Source organism: Benincasa hispida, chromosome 9 (assembly GCF_009727055.1).
Source record: "Benincasa hispida cultivar B227 chromosome 9, ASM972705v1, whole genome shotgun sequence".
Taxonomy (NCBI): Eukaryota; Viridiplantae; Streptophyta; class Magnoliopsida; order Cucurbitales; family Cucurbitaceae; genus Benincasa; species Benincasa hispida.
The window spans coordinates 12,970,392-12,991,134 of record NC_052357.1 but is presented as its reverse complement, the minus strand read 5'-3'; the positions used below and the strand labels follow the sequence as shown (position 1 = coordinate 12,991,134).

At 31.2% G+C, this 20,743-nt stretch overlaps 1 protein-coding gene across 1 annotated transcript; it reads left to right on the top strand.

Annotated features, from left to right (window-relative positions):
- The first annotated feature begins 15,579 nt into the window (after nucleotides 1-15,579).
- Nucleotides 15,580-16,157, top strand: LOC120086791. The gene has a single exon (XM_039043585.1). The coding sequence runs from the start codon at nucleotides 15,689-15,691 to the stop codon at nucleotides 15,881-15,883; it is 195 nt and encodes a 64-aa protein (XP_038899513.1). The 5' UTR covers nucleotides 15,580-15,688; the 3' UTR covers nucleotides 15,884-16,157.
- The last annotated feature ends 4,586 nt before the right edge of the window (nucleotides 16,158-20,743 follow it).

The window sequence follows — 20,743 nt, the reverse complement described above, 5'->3', positions numbered from 1 at the left end:
TGAGTGAAGTGTTCCACTTAACAAAGAGAGATATCAGTGGCTTGTTGGAAAATTAATATATCTCTCTCATACTAGACCCGACATCTCATATGCAGTGAGTATGGTAAATCAGTTTATGCAGTCTCCGCACAAAGAACATATGAGGGCAATGGAGCGTATCTTGAGATATCTGAAAACTTCTCCAGGGAAAGACTTGATGTTCAGAAAAACTGAAAGATGATGCATCGAGGCATACAAATGCAGATTGGGTAGACTCTGTGATAGAAAAAAAGTCGACATCAGGGTATTGTACCTTTGTATGGGGTAACCTTGTCACATGAAGGAGTAAAAAACAAGGGGTTGCTGCCAGAAGTAGTGCTGAAGCTGAGTACAGGGCTATGAGTCTGGGAATCTGTGAAGAAATTTGGCTTGAAAAGGTTTTAAGAGACCTTGACCAAGATTATACTGGCCTAATAAAACTCTATTGCGATAATAAAGCCGTAATAAGCATAGCAAATAACGCAGTTCAACATGATAGAATAAAGCATGTGGAAATTGATCAACATTTCATCAAGGAGAGACTTGACAGTGGCAACATTTGTGTTTCTTATGTATCTTCCAACCAACAGATTGCAGATGTTCTAACAAAGGGGCTTCCCAGACAGTTGTTTGACTCATATGTGAGCAAGTTGGGTTTTATCGATATCTACACCCCAACTTGAGGGGGAGTGTTGAAATTAGGGTTTTCTATTCTAGGGGCATTTTTGTCTTTTTACTTGTACCCTAGGGTTTCCCTTTTCTCTATTTAAAGCTGATAGTCACTGTATATTCTGTGTATCAGTCTTCTAATAAGAATCCTTTTATCCCGTGGTTTTTTCTCCCTGATTAGAGTTTTCCACGTAAAATTTTTGTATACTATTTTTCTTTCTCTACTCTATTTTTCATCAGATAATAATGTCTAACTCGATTTTATAACAACTTATAAAAATTAGACATACTTGTACATCCACAACATGCATCGACATTCAAATTTTAAGATAACAGTTATATTAAATAGCAGAAGCCCTAAACATGCATTCAAGACATTATAACAAACTATAATATATATTATATTTATATATATATATATAATATATATATATAATATATATATAATATATATATATATATATATATTATATATATATATAATGCATGTAACATGCTTCATAAGGTGGGATTTTAAATATAAATGGTATACAATATGCACAAACATATTTATATTTAAATACAACATACATCACATGCATAATTATTAAAATAATACCGATATGGTTCAACTTTGGCATCCTAAGCAAGCATAAAACTAATTTATAACAAATTAGAATCAAAAGGAACTACATGTTGGTGTAGAAATGCTCGAAACAGACCCAAACCATTCGAACTGGACCTCCAAAGCATCAAAATGGGTTGAACCGGTCCAAAAAAAGGTCAAACCAGATTAGATGAGAGTTGATCCGATTGAACCGAAAAAACCCTGTGCGAACCGGCTCGAGCGTGCGCCTTGGATCTGGGCAGCCATGAAGAACAATGTTGCAACACTCAAGGGCAGTGTTGCAACGTTATCTGGACAGAAGCTATTCTGCAGAATTTTCTCTCGACCTTGCTTGCTTCAATCTCCAAATTACAACTTAATTCGGATTCTGATGACCCCAAATAAATTACAGACTCTAGAGAACACATAAGCTCATCAATCAAGAGCCAATTATAAATTTAACTTAGAAATCAAAGAGAAATCTAATGCCAAAGCTGATAAACCATCCATATCAGCCCAAAACATGCAACTTCAGAAATTCACCTACCAAAACTCAAATTAACACTAACTGAGTGCTTAAATCATGCTCTGATGCCAATTGTTAGAATTAAATACATGCAACGGAAGCAAACAAAATCAATAAGCACTCTAATTACATTTAATTTGAGTTTTACAGCATGCATTTTCATAAAATCACGAGTGGGTTTCATGTTACATACCTCTTGATGAATTCTTCAAATTCCAAGTTGTTCTTCACTCAAATTCAGCTCCAAATAAGTCTGTGAACCACCAAAAGGTCTTCTATACTATTCTCATCCCTGAATTTCAGTGGTGGAACTCAGATTTGAGTGAATTTGGTAAGTGTTTTGTGGGTTTGAAGAAAGAAGAAGATGAAGTGCAGAAAATTGTTTTTCCAGCTCAATCCTCTATTCTTCAGTCAAATTGATCAAATTTTTATCATCCTCAACATGCAGGTTTCTGGGATATGTGTGTTGGTTTAGAAGGAAACACCTCATACTATAAGAAAAGTGGGGTGTTTCCATTAAATCCACCATTTTCCAATTTTTCTGATTCTGATTTTTCTTTAATTAATTCAGAATTAATTTAGAAACAAAATCTTAATTTCAATTACTGAAATTGAAATAAAAAGTGGAAAATTAATTTTATTTTTAATTAATTAAACATAATTAATTAATTAATTAATTTAATATCAAATATCAAATATCAAATTAATCACACATCTAATTAACAACATGATTCTTATTTAGATAATTAATATTTAAACATTATAAACTCTCCAATTTCATTTATTTCAACAAATTAAATGTTATAATATAATTAAACAAATCCTAATTTCATTTTGAATTTATTCAAACTCAAAACCCTAATTTCAATTTGAAATTCAATTTGAACACTTCAAAATGATATCATACCAAATTCACTCAATTTAATGATTTAAGATGTTCATGTTTTACGAGCTAGTAGAGGGACCTTATGGACCTACAGATTATGAGCTTCAACGATTAAGATTAATTGGCTAAACTCTTTAGACCGAATTAATAAGTATTCGTTAACTATCGAGTCACACCACTATTGCTCGATAGTTGCATTCTTCTCACTGTAGATATATTTATGTTCACAGGATATAACCATAACTAGTAAGTCGACCCTTCACAGGTTATTCATAATACCGACTGGGTCAATGTGTTGTTTTACCCTCGATATTATGTCTTGTTCCTTAAATTCCAACCGATTCTTTAATGAACAATTGATTTATGATCCAATTACTAAACCAGATCTTGTTGGATGAAAATCGGTGGGATGGGGTTGCGCACGCAATCATGCGTTGTGCATGGTTAAGCTATGCGTTTACGCTTATGCGTCTGAGATCATGCGTTGGAATGAAAATGCATTAATCTAGTATGCAATGACCAGCGTTCCTATCACAAGTTTTCTTACGCTCACGTCAAGTATAACGCGAACGCAAGTTTCTCGGATAATCCGAGGTCGAACACAGGGACTTGTCACTCAATAATGCTTGTGGAACAATGCGTTTGAGGCGATGAATAAAAATAAAAAGAAGAAGTTTAATGGATTTACACACTACTCCTACTCCGAACTAAACAAATTGAGCAATAGAAGACTTGCGATGAGAATAGGTAGATACACAACAACCATTAAGGCATAGTAATGTTTATTATCTTAAATCGCCCGAGTAATCCCAGCTCGTCACACTAACGCATCACACACCTCTCGGTGGTCAGCCACATGACTATATCTCTATGGTACATGATTGCGTCGAGCATAAGATTGGGCCTATCTCTAGGAACAATGCATACTTTGTTTTAGTGCGTTCCATCTCTTACCTTCTCAGGCAGTTAGACGCGGGTATTTAACTTATAGACAAGAAATGCAACAACCCATAGACAAGCAATGCTACAGCCTTTCACCAAGAAAAGAGGATTAACTCACTATACTCGCACAATGCACACCTCTCGGTGGGTTGCTACATGTGTCCTATCTTTAGGCTACACGATTAAGTATGCGATTTTCTTTGATAAATAAACGACGAAGGTAAATGATGATAAAGATAAAGATGATGAAGAAGATGGCATTGAAGGAATCGAAGGATGCATTGATTACAAAATGTCTTAATATCTTAAGCTAAAATGTAGTACAATATAGAGGTTAGAAGAGAAATGAAGAACTCTGCGTCAAGGCTGCCGGTGGTGCCATGGGTGAATGGTGGAGATGTCTCTCTCAAGCTCTATCTCCGGCGAAGGCTCCGGTCGTCACTTGGTCTGGTTTGTAGAGGTGAAGAATTCTCATGTTCTACCCATCTTGCGATCTTCTATTATGGCTATCACTCCGTGACCACAATCTCCAAATGATTACCGCATTTACTTGATCACTATAACTTCCATGTAATGGACGCATACGATCACCGCATGCATTTGTTTATGCAGAAGCTCGGCTTTCAGCGTATGCATTTGTCTTTGCGGTCGCCTGGCTTCAGTGCACGTGTTTGATTGTGATTGCTTATTTTCAACGTATGCGTTTGATTCATGTGATAGCTACAAAATAGACACTTTGGCACAGAGTAACGCATAATATTGGGATCAGTGAGGATTTAGATGCTAATCGACGTAAAAACTTAATTTTTCACAAATTCTAAGTATTATCACTGCGTTTTCTACCTGTTAACCCTTATAATTCTAAATAAAAGGCTTATAATAACTGGCATTTCTGCCAGTTATCACACCCCCAAACTTAGAATCATGCTTGTCCTCAAGCATGCGTTATACTCAAGAAATTCTTACCTCATCTTCCAGCGTTCCTTTGTGATGACTAGCCTCTCAGAATTAACTCGTACCTCTAACCATGGTCGCAATGCTCTCCTCTACTTTGGCTGCTTCTTCAAAGAGATATTTTCTAAGTTGAAATTTGGCAAGCCTTTGCTCAAAAACTTTTTATTCATTCTCCGCAACTTTACGTTCAACTCTTGAGACTGCATTCGCTCAAAATAATTCAAGATTATGTGATTACTTATTCGAATGCGGCGTTGAACCTGGTTACACTATTTGTTTTGGCTTACCCCCACGTGTGTCATGCGGGCATCTAACTTCGGTTGCGTTCCATATTCAACTCAACTCATGTCTTGCTTAATTTGACTTGCGCCCGATAGAGGAGTTGTGCTTATGCGTTGATCCTGGCGACTTACTTTCGTTTTGGCTTATCCCCATGAGTGTCATGCGGATATCTAACTACGGGTAAGTGCCTTTCACAACTTAACTCTTATCAACATGGGTTTCCCTATTGCGTTGACAGTGGAGTTGTTATTTTCATTTTTTTCTTGAATGAAATGACCGCAATGTAGTGAACGCAATTCTCCGAGACTGCTTCTACCTCCAAACTTAGAGGATGGCAGCGTTTTCACCGTAAAATAAAAACAAACTCAACAGGAATGCGGTAACAAACGTTTGAACAAAGGTTTGCGCGCAATAAAACTTAGACTTTCAAAATTTGAAGAAGCTATTAAAAGTAAGGAAAGACTGGCATTGCTTAGTTAGTAGATGCGGTGAATTATTTGTACCATTATAGATGCATCGCAAAGAACCGCAATCAGACAAGGAGAATTTCAAAAGGATAATGCATAAAAGATAACAAGAACAAAACCTTAAGTAGAATAACGCATGCGACAATGCGTTGGAATTCATGCGATTGAAGCCATGCGTTGAAGGATGTGGATGATTCTTCCGTTGTAATTGTGCACCGAGGAGAGTTATTATCGCACCTACAAGGAGCAAATGCACCACAACCAAGGAAGCAGCAGCATATCTAAAATAATAATAAAAATAAACTAAACTAAGAAAGCAAGGTAAAGATAGAGTAGAAGACGTCCCTGGAGAAATTGAAGTGTCGTCACTACAAGGAGTCTCTCATGCAGGAGATGGTTCTCAACTACTTAGGTCAAGGAGTTCGCCCTGACCATTGGAGCTTCTAGCAATTGTTGGACGCATGATGGTTGACATGCACCTAAGACTGCTTCCAGCTCATGCGACAGATAGCCTTTCTATCTTGGGGTCAATATTTGACTTTCAATGCATCGCCTATACTTCAAATATTGTTTGCAGCTTGGTCGCACAATCTACAATATGCCTAAGATTGAAAGGGTGCCTGCGAAAATACAAAACTTCACAAAACATTAGCTGCCAAGTCCCCGGCAACGGCGAAAAAAACTTGTTGGATGAAAATCGGTGGGATAGGGTTGTGCACACAATCATGCGTTGTGCATGGTTAAGCTATGCGTTTACGCCCATGTGTCTGAGGTCATGCGTCGGAATGAAAATGCATTAATCTAGTATGCAATGGCCACACGTTCCTATCACAAGTTTTCTTACGCTCACGCCAAGTATAACGCGAACGCAAGTTTCTCGGGTGATCCGAGGTCGAACACAGAGACTTATCACTTAATAATGCTTGTGGAGAAATGCGTTTGAGGTGATGAATAAAAATAAAAAGAATAAGTTTAATGGATTTACACACTATTCCTACTTCTAACTAAACAGATTGAGCAATAAAAGACTTGCGATGAGAATAGGTAGATACATAACAACCATTAAGACATAGTAATGTTTATTATCTTAAATCGCCCAAGTAATCCTAGCTTGTCACACTACGCATCACACACCTCTCGGTGGTTAGCTGCATGACTATATCTCTATAGTACGTGGTCGCTTTGAACAGAAGATTGAGCCTATCTCTAGGAACAATGCATACTTTGCTTTAGTGCGTTCTATCTCTTATCTTTTCAGGCAGTTAGACGCGACTATTTAACTTATAGACAAGCAATGCAACAACCCATAGACAAGTATTGTTACAGCCTTTCACCAAAAAAAGAGGATTAACTCACTATACTCACACAATGCACACCTCTCGGTGGATTGCTACATGCATTCTATCTCTAGGCTACACGATTAAGTATACGATTGCCTTTGATAAATAAACGACGAAGGTAAATGATGATAAAGATAAAGATGATGAAGAAGATGGCATTGGAGGAATCAAAGGATGCATTGATTACAAAATGTCTTAATATCTTAAGCTAGAATGTAATACAATATAGAGGTTAGAAGAGAAATGAATGACTCTACATCAAGACTGTCGGTGGTGCCATGGATGAATGGTGGAGATGTCTCTTTCAAGCTCTATCTCCAACGAAGGCTCCGGTCATCACTTGGTCTGATTTGTGGAGGTGAAGAATTCTCACTGAAAATCTTGCTCAAGCTCTCATCTGTGATCGGAAACCTTTGCCTTGAGGCAGAAGTTCAGATGTCTTGAAATGAAGGTCCAAAGGGCTATTTATAGAGTTTAAACGCCGATAGCTATCATGATTACATTATGGCTCACTATTGCTTTTGTCGTGGTATGGGCATTGTCACATCGTCTTATCTTGTTGATACTCCGAAGATATGCGTCCGAGCTTGATTCAGCTGAAGTCTCAACGCGTTCTACCCATCTTGCGATCTTCTATTATGGCTATCACTCCGTGGCCGCAATCTCCAAGTGATTACCGCATTTACTTGATCACTGCAACTTCCATGCGATGGACGCATGTGATCACCACATGCATTCGTTTATGCAGAAGCTCGACTTTCAGCGTATGCGTTTGTCTTTGTGGTCGCCTGGCTTCAGCGCATGCGTTTGATTGCGATTGCTTATTTCCAACGCATGCTTTTGATTCCAGCGATAGCTACAAAAATAGACATTTTGGCATGGAGTAACGCATAATATTGGGGTCAGTGAGGATTTAGGTGCTAATCGACGCAAAAACTCATTTTTTCACAAATTCTAAGTATTATCATCGCGTTTTCTACTTGTTAGCCCTCATAATTCTAAATAAAAGGTTTATAATAACTGGCATTTCTGCCAGTTATCATATCCTTCTCGAGCCAGTGAGAGGGTAGGACCCCTTGTTCAAGACCTAGATTCAGTACTTAAGAGAACAACCTTTCTCCTATCCCTAAATTGGGTAGGCGTGAATTCTGTCTTGCACCTATGTTCCCAGCTATCTATCCGGTCTTACCCCTAAAATGAGAAGCTGAGCCAACCCTCACCTATGCAAATTTAAGGATAATCCCGAATAGACAAGAGTTCATAGTTAACTCAGGATTAAGATCGAGTTACCTAGACCATATAAGCGAAATAGTCAGTCTTAAACAGTAAACAATGTTAAAAAGTAAGAGTGACTTATTTCTTGGTCCGATCTTATGCAAACTCATTAGGATGCCCTTACTCCTTATGTCAATACATGAACGAATCTGGATCACTTTGTTTGTAGTATCTTTACAACAACTTGTAACTGCTACAGAGTAGGCCGCATCCAATAGTGTTACCAGAATAAGGTACTCAACCTTAATCATGTACTATAGACCCGTTTGGCTATTTACTTGAACTTGATCCATCTTTATATCTCTACATAAAGTTCAAGTATTCATGTAATAGCCATGGATCTTAGTTTATTGGATTTAGACTCTATGAATGTAATTAATAGATTCAATACCTTTATTGAAGAAATGTTGAATAACATCTTTTATTGATAATATAATATGTTTAATTTTATAAATGGCGAGTTTTAGGACATAAAATCGAACATCCACAATACAACAACTAGCTTCCGAATCTGTCGACGACTAACAATTGGTGGGTGTGTCCAAATTTACATCTTTTATAAATATAATATAGTCTCAAATAAAGTGGAGTGGAATAAAAAAAAGTAACAAAAATATTTACGTGAGGTTGCACCAATCTTGAACATTTTCTTGGTATTATAGAAATACTGTACTCTCTTTGTTCATACAAGTAGGAAAAATAATTTTGTATATTACTGTAATATTAAAAAAAATTTCATCATATCTTAATACAATTCACTCAATTTTTAAGTCATAATTTTACCAATCTTTTTCTTTTTAAAAATATTTTCATTTTTTTTTGTATGGTAGACTTAGGCTGCACAAAAATAATTCAAGATACAAGTATTATTGCTAAAATAATAATTCATAGTTGGATTAATTTTTTCAAAGTGGGTTGAAGAATTGCACATCACTTTCTCAAAGGGAAAAAAAATGATATACATCATTTTCTCCCATCAAAATTGACTCTTCTTGCGTGTAGGGGACCAAAAGATAAGAAGAAACATAGAAAATTCAAAACATTTTCTAGTACACGGTTTTTGTCTACCATGAAGATTGAGAGAAAAAAACCTTTTAGTCCGATATAAATTTTTTGTGTAAAGGAAAGGGAAGCATGAGATTAGATGCAATCTAGGTTATACTTAATTATTCCTATTTTTTTGAAATCCTTTATCATAAAAATATAAGAATGTATATTAACGTTATAGTATACCCACTCAAACTTCCTGATCTGAAAAAAATTATTATTGAAGAACTTATTGGGTGAGAGTGAGACCAGTCTATACAATTTGGTTGAGAGTTTTTATTTATATCATATATATGAGAAGGAAGTAGCTTAAATTTATATTCGATGAGTTTCTTTTAATGAAATACTTCATTAAAGAGGATAAGACAATACAGAGGAACAATGTTCTTTCTGAGCTAGAGGCATGAGCCAAAAAGGAACAAATTTGGACCACCAAGCCTAGCAAATGAAGTTAGGAATGAGCTAAATTGTTACAGCCACAAGGAATATGACTAATAAAAAAAGATGTGAGAAGCTAAAGAAAAGCATGAATTTTATCACACTAGACCCCAATTTTACTTCGGTAAGAGGAGCCATTAGGAGCCCGTTTAAGCTAACCAAAAGTTATATTGACAAATTCGACCATCGTATAAGTTTGAATTTATATCCGATAGTTGTTAGGTGAGGAATGAAGATTTTTAATTCCACATACTTCTTTTGTTAGGTTAGCTAAGGATACATCAATATTATATAGACATACGATGATGTTGTTCTAAATCTCCAAAAGCAATACATCGGTTTTCTATTTAAAAATCTATAGTAATTTATTTATTTAGATGAATTTGATAGCTTAATTAATTGAACTATACACAAAATAACAAAATCTATTGATTATTTAAAAGGATTGATTTTTATTTTGAAGATGGAGGATTATAAAGTTTGAAAGATCAAACCATCCATGGTAATAAATGCGTACTAAAAACAAAAAAAATGGATACATTGTAGCTTCCTAGGTTAGAGAAACTGAGAGTTAAAAAAGGAAAGAGAAAGGAAGAAGAAGTTTGCAAAATCTTTGCTTGTTCCCCAAATTACACATTTGACCATTTTCTACTTCTTGAAGCTCTCATGTGCACTTATAAATACACCATTTCTTCATTTTCATTTCTTTCCATCTCAAAATCAAATCCAAAACAAAACCCACTTCTCAAATTTCTCTCTTTTGATTTTATTAAATTAAACAAACCCAAAACGGAGTAAGAAGAATGCCTTCTTCACTGTCAGCCTCAATTCTGTTGGGTTGCTTCCTTCCTTCTCAATCTCCAAAGGTCTCCCGTGGAGAAGAAAATTCAAACCAAAAAATCAAACCAAAGAAGCCAAAATCTGAATCATCAAAGTCCTCTAAAGCTCCAATAATCGTCTCTTATTTCCCTGTTTCTTCAAATTTCTCTCGCTTGTGATTTTCCATTATCAACTCTGTTCTGAAATGGATTATTCTGCTGAATCAGAGGCTGAAGAAGATGAAGTTTTTCCTTGTGTTGATGATTTGGGTCTTTGATTTTGTGGTATTCATCGAGTTTAGTAAATAGGTGTTTGTAGAACAAGTGTTTGTTCTAGCTCTATTTTGACCTAATTAATTTTCAACTTTTTTTTGTGGGTGGGAGAGGTGAGGTGTATACTTTGTTGATTGATTTGTTTATTTATTGCAAATTTTATTATATACTAGTTCTAGAATACATGTTGCACGTGATTTGTAATGTTTAAAATAAATATATGTGAACTTATAAACAAATTTAAAAGTTGACTTATAAAGAATTTATCAATTGAATTAGGTAGAATCATATTATTATTATATTTGTTTTTTTTTTTTTACAAAATACAAATAAGATAAGCAAATTAACTTTAAAAAAAAAACTGAAATTATTCTATTTTGAATTATTTGCATAATTATGTGTCATTTAAATGGTTTTGATGCTTATTATTTTAAATATTTAATTTTGTTTTTACGTATCTTTGTTTATAAATAATTGTATTATTTTTAAGATCGACTCTTGCTTATTAAATAAAAATATAATTAGTTTTAAAATAACACATTAATAATTAAAATATCCAACCAAAGAAATAAAAAAAAAAAAAATCAAAGAAACTAACCATGAAAAAAATCTAAAGAAGCAAAAAGATTGAAACAAATTATAAACCCAGGTTAAAATGATGGTCCTCCTTGATAAAGCAAAAAGTTTATCTTCCTTCTAAAGTAAAAAGTTTATCTTCCTTCAACATGTCTATCATCATTTTACACTATTGTTTTCATGTAACACAAAAAAAATCGAACCAATAAAAAGAAAAATACGTTTTTCTTATTAATCACCAAACCAGATATAAAAGAACAGAACAAAGGCATATGTCAAAATAATTTACAATTCAGTAATTAAATAATTCGCATTCCTATGTGTCCTTTGATGTCAATGCTACTCTCCATGATTCACTATAAAAAAAATTATAAAAAAGTGTTGGTAAATACATATAAATTATCAAATTTCAGAACATTTATTTCTTTAGAAAGAAAATGTTGAAAATTTAGAAACTTATTATGGATAAAGAGGCATTCTATCTATCATTTTCTTTAATTTTTTATGGAGTGTGTTAAAATGTATTTGTTTTCTAACACAATTGGTTACAAATGTTATTTTATATGTAGCTTTAGGGGTATAAAATAATATTTAAAGTATTCGGATATAATGATATTTATTAAAATAATCTAACATTTTTCATTATATACTTCTTGAGTTGCTTCAATGTGTTAACTTTCAAGCACTACAAACTTCTAAAATCATCCTATATTTTTTTTTCTGACAAACTTTTAGTAGAGGTGTTTCAAATATTGGTTTGATTTTATATGTTAAAATTATGGATAAAAAAATTGAAAATTTTGTGGTTAATGATATTTTTACCAACCATTTTGATATTGTGCTAGGAAAACATAGACTTCATCCAAAAATTTTAAAAGTAAAACCTCAAATACTTTTTTTCTCCACAAATCTCATTATTATAATTTTAACATTTATATCATTATTTAAAACATTTCATTAAAAAAAATTCTCTCAAAATATTTATTTTGTTGTATATGATTTAGAAAAAAGCTAATGATTATTATTTTTAATGTAATTTCTAAATCTCAAGTAGCATACACTTTTTTAATAAGGTAAAACTGTTAAAAATAAATACAGTTAAATTGTTATTTTACTTCTTAACTTGAGAAAAGTTAAGAAGTACTCACCAACATATCTTGTATTAAATAAAATTGTAAATTTATGATATCAAGAAAAATATAAGAAAAATTAATATAATAATTGAATTAACAAAAGGATTCTGGGAGAAAGATGAAATTGGTTGTGCTTTTTAAAATTAAGAAATTCAATCAATTTTACTTCTCACTATTGTTCTCCTTTCTCCCAACATTTTTCGCCCTCCCTTTATTTTGTTTTAATTTCTAAATCTATTAAATCCATTACCCTTACTTAAAAAATCAAATTGGATAGAGATAGAAAATGTACATACTTGACTTCTCCCGTTCTTCTTTATCCTACGCTTTTCCATCTGAAGTGATTTTTTTTTTTTTTAAAAAAAAGTCAATAAAAGTTTTAGAAAATAATAAATTAATTAAATAGACCAAATAAGTATGTATCTCTAATTTTAATAAAGTAATATATAGAAAGAAAAAAAACAATAAGCTCCTTAATTGAATCCAACACTAAAAGTAAACACTTATATCTTTCGTGAGATCGATAATACATCGAGGAGAAACCTGCAAAACTTATGAAAGAACTTCATAAAATTATATATTAAAATATTTAGGAAAAAACTTTATTTTGTTGGAGTTGTGGATTGCCCCTCAAATCAAATTTGTGGCAAGTGAGATAGATAAATAATCCTCTCAATCAAATACCTTCACTTAAAAAAAATATCCAAAAAAAAAAAAAAAAAACAAACATCGTTAATTAACCANGCGATAGCTACAAAAATAGACATTTTGGCATGGAGTAACGCATAATATTGGGGTCAGTGAGGATTTAGGTGCTAATCGACGCAAAAACTCATTTTTTCACAAATTCTAAGTATTATCATCGCGTTTTCTACTTGTTAGCCCTCATAATTCTAAATAAAAGGTTTATAATAACTGGCATTTCTGCCAGTTATCATATCCTTCTCGAGCCAGTGAGAGGGTAGGACCCCTTGTTCAAGACCTAGATTCAGTACTTAAGAGAACAACCTTTCTCCTATCCCTAAATTGGGTAGGCGTGAATTCTGTCTTGCACCTATGTTCCCAGCTATCTATCCGGTCTTACCCCTAAAATGAGAAGCTGAGCCAACCCTCACCTATGCAAATTTAAGGATAATCCCGAATAGACAAGAGTTCATAGTTAACTCAGGATTAAGATCGAGTTACCTAGACCATATAAGCGAAATAGTCAGTCTTAAACAGTAAACAATGTTAAAAAGTAAGAGTGACTTATTTCTTGGTCCGATCTTATGCAAACTCATTAGGATGCCCTTACTCCTTATGTCAATACATGAACGAATCTGGATCACTTTGTTTGTAGTATCTTTACAACAACTTGTAACTGCTACAGAGTAGGCCGCATCCAATAGTGTTACCAGAATAAGGTACTCAACCTTAATCATGTACTATAGACCCGTTTGGCTATTTACTTGAACTTGATCCATCTTTATATCTCTACATAAAGTTCAAGTATTCATGTAATAGCCATGGATCTTAGTTTATTGGATTTAGACTCTATGAATGTAATTAATAGATTCAATACCTTTATTGAAGAAATGTTGAATAACATCTTTTATTGATAATATAATATGTTTAATTTTATAAATGGCGAGTTTTAGGACATAAAATCGAACATCCACAATACAACAACTAGCTTCCGAATCTGTCGACGACTAACAATTGGTGGGTGTGTCCAAATTTACATCTTTTATAAATATAATATAGTCTCAAATAAAGTGGAGTGGAATAAAAAAAAGTAACAAAAATATTTACGTGAGGTTGCACCAATCTTGAACATTTTCTTGGTATTATAGAAATACTGTACTCTCTTTGTTCATACAAGTAGGAAAAATAATTTTGTATATTACTGTAATATTAAAAAAAATTTCATCATATCTTAATACAATTCACTCAATTTTTAAGTCATAATTTTACCAATCTTTTTCTTTTTAAAAATATTTTCATTTTTTTTTGTATGGTAGACTTAGGCTGCACAAAAATAATTCAAGATACAAGTATTATTGCTAAAATAATAATTCATAGTTGGATTAATTTTTTCAAAGTGGGTTGAAGAATTGCACATCACTTTCTCAAAGGGAAAAAAAATGATATACATCATTTTCTCCCATCAAAATTGACTCTTCTTGCGTGTAGGGGACCAAAAGATAAGAAGAAACATAGAAAATTCAAAACATTTTCTAGTACACGGTTTTTGTCTACCATGAAGATTGAGAGAAAAAAACCTTTTAGTCCGATATAAATTTTTTGTGTAAAGGAAAGGGAAGCATGAGATTAGATGCAATCTAGGTTATACTTAATTATTCCTATTTTTTTGAAATCCTTTATCATAAAAATATAAGAATGTATATTAACGTTATAGTATACCCACTCAAACTTCCTGATCTGAAAAAAATTATTATTGAAGAACTTATTGGGTGAGAGTGAGACCAGTCTATACAATTTGGTTGAGAGTTTTTATTTATATCATATATATGAGAAGGAAGTAGCTTAAATTTATATTCGATGAGTTTCTTTTAATGAAATACTTCATTAAAGAGGATAAGACAATACAGAGGAACAATGTTCTTTCTGAGCTAGAGGCATGAGCCAAAAAGGAACAAATTTGGACCACCAAGCCTAGCAAATGAAGTTAGGAATGAGCTAAATTGTTACAGCCACAAGGAATATGACTAATAAAAAAAGATGTGAGAAGCTAAAGAAAAGCATGAATTTTATCACACTAGACCCCAATTTTACTTCGGTAAGAGGAGCCATTAGGAGCCCGTTTAAGCTAACCAAAAGTTATATTGACAAATTCGACCATCGTATAAGTTTGAATTTATATCCGATAGTTGTTAGGTGAGGAATGAAGATTTTTAATTCCACATACTTCTTTTGTTAGGTTAGCTAAGGATACATCAATATTATATAGACATACGATGATGTTGTTCTAAATCTCCAAAAGCAATACATCGGTTTTCTATTTAAAAATCTATAGTAATTTATTTATTTAGATGAATTTGATAGCTTAATTAATTGAACTATACACAAAATAACAAAATCTATTGATTATTTAAAAGGATTGATTTTTATTTTGAAGATGGAGGATTATAAAGTTTGAAAGATCAAACCATCCATGGTAATAAATGCGTACTAAAAACAAAAAAAATGGATACATTGTAGCTTCCTAGGTTAGAGAAACTGAGAGTTAAAAAAGGAAAGAGAAAGGAAGAAGAAGTTTGCAAAATCTTTGCTTGTTCCCCAAATTACACATTTGACCATTTTCTACTTCTTGAAGCTCTCATGTGCACTTATAAATACACCATTTCTTCATTTTCATTTCTTTCCATCTCAAAATCAAATCCAAAACAAAACCCACTTCTCAAATTTCTCTCTTTTGATTTTATTAAATTAAACAAACCCAAAACGGAGTAAGAAGAATGCCTTCTTCACTGTCAGCCTCAATTCTGTTGGGTTGCTTCCTTCCTTCTCAATCTCCAAAGGTCTCCCGTGGAGAAGAAAATTCAAACCAAAAAATCAAACCAAAGAAGCCAAAATCTGAATCATCAAAGTCCTCTAAAGCTCCAATAATCGTCTCTTATTTCCCTGTTTCTTCAAATTTCTCTCGCTTGTGATTTTCCATTATCAACTCTGTTCTGAAATGGATTATTCTGCTGAATCAGAGGCTGAAGAAGATGAAGTTTTTCCTTGTGTTGATGATTTGGGTCTTTGATTTTGTGGTATTCATCGAGTTTAGTAAATAGGTGTTTGTAGAACAAGTGTTTGTTCTAGCTCTATTTTGACCTAATTAATTTTCAACTTTTTTTTGTGGGTGGGAGAGGTGAGGTGTATACTTTGTTGATTGATTTGTTTATTTATTGCAAATTTTATTATATACTAGTTCTAGAATACATGTTGCACGTGATTTGTAATGTTTAAAATAAATATATGTGAACTTATAAACAAATTTAAAAGTTGACTTATAAAGAATTTATCAATTGAATTAGGTAGAATCATATTATTATTATATTTGTTTTTTTTTTTTTACAAAATACAAATAAGATAAGCAAATTAACTTTAAAAAAAAAACTGAAATTATTCTATTTTGAATTATTTGCATAATTATGTGTCATTTAAATGGTTTTGATGCTTATTATTTTAAATATTTAATTTTGTTTTTACGTATCTTTGTTTATAAATAATTGTATTATTTTTAAGATCGACTCTTGCTTATTAAATAAAAATATAATTAGTTTTAAAATAACACATTAATAATTAAAATATCCAACCAAAGAAATAAAAAAAAAAAAAATCAAAGAAACTAACCATGAAAAAAATCTAAAGAAGCAAAAAGATTGAAACAAATTATAAACCCAGGTTAAAATGATGGTCCTCCTTGATAAAGCAAAAAGTTTATCTTCCTTCTAAAGTAAAAAGTTTATCTTCCTTCAACATGTCTATCATCATTTTACACTATTGTTTTCATGTAACACAAAAAAAATCGAACCAATAAAAAGAAAAATACGTTTTTCTTATTAATCACCAAACCAGATATAAAAGAACAGAACAAAGGCATATGTCAAAATAATTTACAATTCAGTAATTAAATAATTCGCATTCCTATGTGTCCTTTGATGTCAATGCTACTCTCCATGATTCACTATAAAAAAAATTATAAAAAAGTGTTGGTAAATACATATAAATTATCAAATTTCAGAACATTTATTTCTTTAGAAAGAAAATGTTGAAAATTTAGAAACTTATTATGGATAAAGAGGCATTCTATCTATCATTTTCTTTAATTTTTTATGGAGTGTGTTAAAATGTATTTGTTTTCTAACACAATTGGTTACAAATGTTATTTTATATGTAGCTTTAGGGGTATAAAATAATATTTAAAGTATTCGGATATAATGATATTTATTAAAATAATCTAACATTTTTCATTATATACTTCTTGAGTTGCTTCAATGTGTTAACTTTCAAGCACTACAAACTTCTAAAATCATCCTATATTTTTTTTTCTGACAAACTTTTAGTAGAGGTGTTTCAAATATTGGTTTGATTTTATATGTTAAAATTATGGATAAAAAAATTGAAAATTTTGTGGTTAATGATATTTTTACCAACCATTTTGATATTGTGCTAGGAAAACATAGACTTCATCCAAAAATTTTAAAAGTAAAACCTCAAATACTTTTTTTCTCCACAAATCTCATTATTATAATTTTAACATTTATATCATTATTTAAAACATTTCATTAAAAAAAATTCTCTCAAAATATTTATTTTGTTGTATATGATTTAGAAAAAAGCTAATGATTATTATTTTTAATGTAATTTCTAAATCTCAAGTAGCATACACTTTTTTAATAAGGTAAAACTGTTAAAAATAAATACAGTTAAATTGTTATTTTACTTCTTAACTTGAGAAAAGTTAAGAAGTACTCACCAACATATCTTGTATTAAATAAAATTGTAAATTTATGATATCAAGAAAAATATAAGAAAAATTAATATAATAATTGAATTAACAAAAGGATTCTGGGAGAAAGATGAAATTGGTTGTGCTTTTTAAAATTAAGAAATTCAATCAATTTTACTTCTCACTATTGTTCTCCTTTCTCCCAACATTTTTCGCCCTCCCTTTATTTTGTTTTAATTTCTAAATCTATTAAATCCATTACCCTTACTTAAAAAATCAAATTGGATAGAGATAGAAAATGTACATACTTGACTTCTCCCGTTCTTCTTTATCCTACGCTTTTCCATCTGAAGTGATTTTTTTTTTTTTTAAAAAAAAGTCAATAAAAGTTTTAGAAAATAATAAATTAATTAAATAGACCAAATAAGTATGTATCTCTAATTTTAATAAAGTAATATATAGAAAGAAAAAAAACAATAAGCTCCTTAATTGAATCCAACACTAAAAGTAAACACTTATATCTTTCGTGAGATCGATAATACATCGAGGAGAAACCTGCAAAACTTATGAAAGAACTTCATAAAATTATATATTAAAATATTTAGGAAAAAACTTTATTTTGTTGGAGTTGTGGATTGCCCCTCAAATCAAATTTGTGGCAAGTGAGATAGATAAATAATCCTCTCAATCAAATACCTTCACTTAAAAAAAATATCCAAAAAAAAAAAAAAAAACAAACATCGTTAATTAACCACATGAATTATTTTCATTCATGACCAATTTTAGGAATCATTCATTTTGAGTTTAACCATCTAAATTTATTGACAAAAGAAAAAATATCAATAAAGAAAACGAACTTCTCTTCTGTTTTTAAACAGTAACAAAAGAAAAAAACTAATGGTTTAATAAAAAAAATTATTGGGTGACATGATGTGCTTGGTAAAAAAACACCAATGCTGGCAAAGATTACTACTCTGACAATCACCACCACACCACAAACATGTTTCTTTTAGAAGATTGTTGATCTAGCATTGAGAGATATTTTGAAGACGATCTAAATTTCTTCTACTCTTTCAAGCAATTTTCTATTCATTTATAACCAAATTTAGAAACCATTCATTTTAAGTTTAATCATCTAAATTTATTGGCAAAAGAAGAAAATATCAATTAACGAAAAAGAACTTTTATTTTTTTGTTAGACAATAACAGAAGAAAATTAACAAAAAATTGTTGGGAGGCATGATGTGCCTCATGAAAAAGGCGCATGCTCACCACACCACACCACAGTTTCTTTTGAGAGATATTTGGAAAACTATATAAATTATTGTTACTTTCTCAAGTAATCTTCTATTTATAACTCTTTATTATATTGTTAGAATTTAGATCTTTTTACGATGAGATGTCTTAACAAAAAAAAGTGATTTTAGAATGTATAATAACTCTTCATTATATTGTTAAATTTTGCATCTTTTTATGGACGAGATGTCTTTTAAAAATGTGGTTTTAGAATGAAATGGTATAATGATAGAAAAGGTAGGGGCAAATTCTCCCTTTTTAGTCCCATTTATGTATGATATAGATATATATTTGTTTAATGGGTGTTGATTTTTCTTTTCTTTTTTGTTTAATCTTATCTTCCATGGGTCTCAATTAAAATGAACTTCTAAGGAGCCTTTTATTTTAGATAGAGAATTGCATTCATCTTTTTGTAATTCACTTCAACCACACAATAGATAAAACTAAAAAGTAATTAAGAAAAATTAAAATGACGAGTTTTTAACGTGCAAAACGAACCACTAAATGGGCAACGATGGGTGTGTCAATCCAAAATTTGGACCCGAAATGAAATATGTTCTATCTTTTAAAAATATTTTTGTAATCTTTTGCTACCGTTATATCATAGTAAAATTACAAAAAAAAGACTATTTTGCACGTGAATTAGGATGTCTGTCTCACTTTCTCTCACCTCTCCCAACTAAAATTAAATTACTGATACAAATATGGAACTAAAAATATCAACATGATTGATAACACTTGTACAAAAATGATTATAATTAAATTCCAAAATATGCCCTTAAGAGTAAAGTCATTGAAAATCACGATGGTATAAAAAAATATTTTTAAGAAATCAGTTGTTAATAAATTAAATTTATTAAAATTACTATTTCTAAAAACACTTCAAAATATAGCGTGAATCTCACTTCAATATAATGTTGAACTTAACGTTGTGTTTTTTTTTCCTCCCATTTTTTAAAGATGGAAAGCAGACGAAATATTGCATCACCATATCCCGCATTGGACTTTGAAATGAGTTGTTATTCAAAGCTAATATATATATATATATATATATATTGCGTGTGTGTGTGATATTAAAAGAGGAAAGAGAGGTGAAAAAGAAGGCATTTTTGGTCAAAAAAAAGGCATGAAAAAGGCATGCTATGTTTCTTTGAACTCCCAACTCTTCCACCTCAAGAAACTGTCTTTGTCAAAATTGCTCATAATCGTCTTCTAAAATCACTTTCATAGAAAAAAAAAATTGTATTCAATATTAACTTTAGATGTTTGAAAGAACAAAACAAAACAAGTGTGTGACTAATTTAGATCATGCTATCTACTTTTTCTACTTTTAGTATTTTTTAAATGATTCTTTTCAAATATTGGAAAATTAATCAAAATATTTACAAATATACCAAAAATTTTACTATCTATCTGCGATAAACAACGATATACTACTATTTGTATCTATCTGTGTCATGATAGACACATATAATAGTCTATCGCTGTCTATTGCGGTCTATCACGGATAGACTGTGATTTTGCTATTATTTGTAGATAAATTATTTGAAATGGTAAAACTGTTGAAAATATTATAAGATATAGCAAAATTTTAAAACTATCAATGTTTGTTAGCGTCTATCATTCATAGTTAAAAAATTTTGCTATATTTTGTAAATATTTTGGTTCATTTTTCTATATCTAAAAACAATCCTTATTTGTAAATATTTTCAGCATTTTTGTCATTTGAAATAATTTCCCTTCTTTAAAATTTACCTTGTAAACTCTACTTTCA

What these genes read in the sequence shown, in the direction of transcription:
- LOC120086791 (XM_039043585.1), top strand. Translation starts at nt 15,689, where the DNA reads ATGCCTTCTTCACTGTCAGCCTCAATTCTGTTGGGTTGCTTCCTTCCT.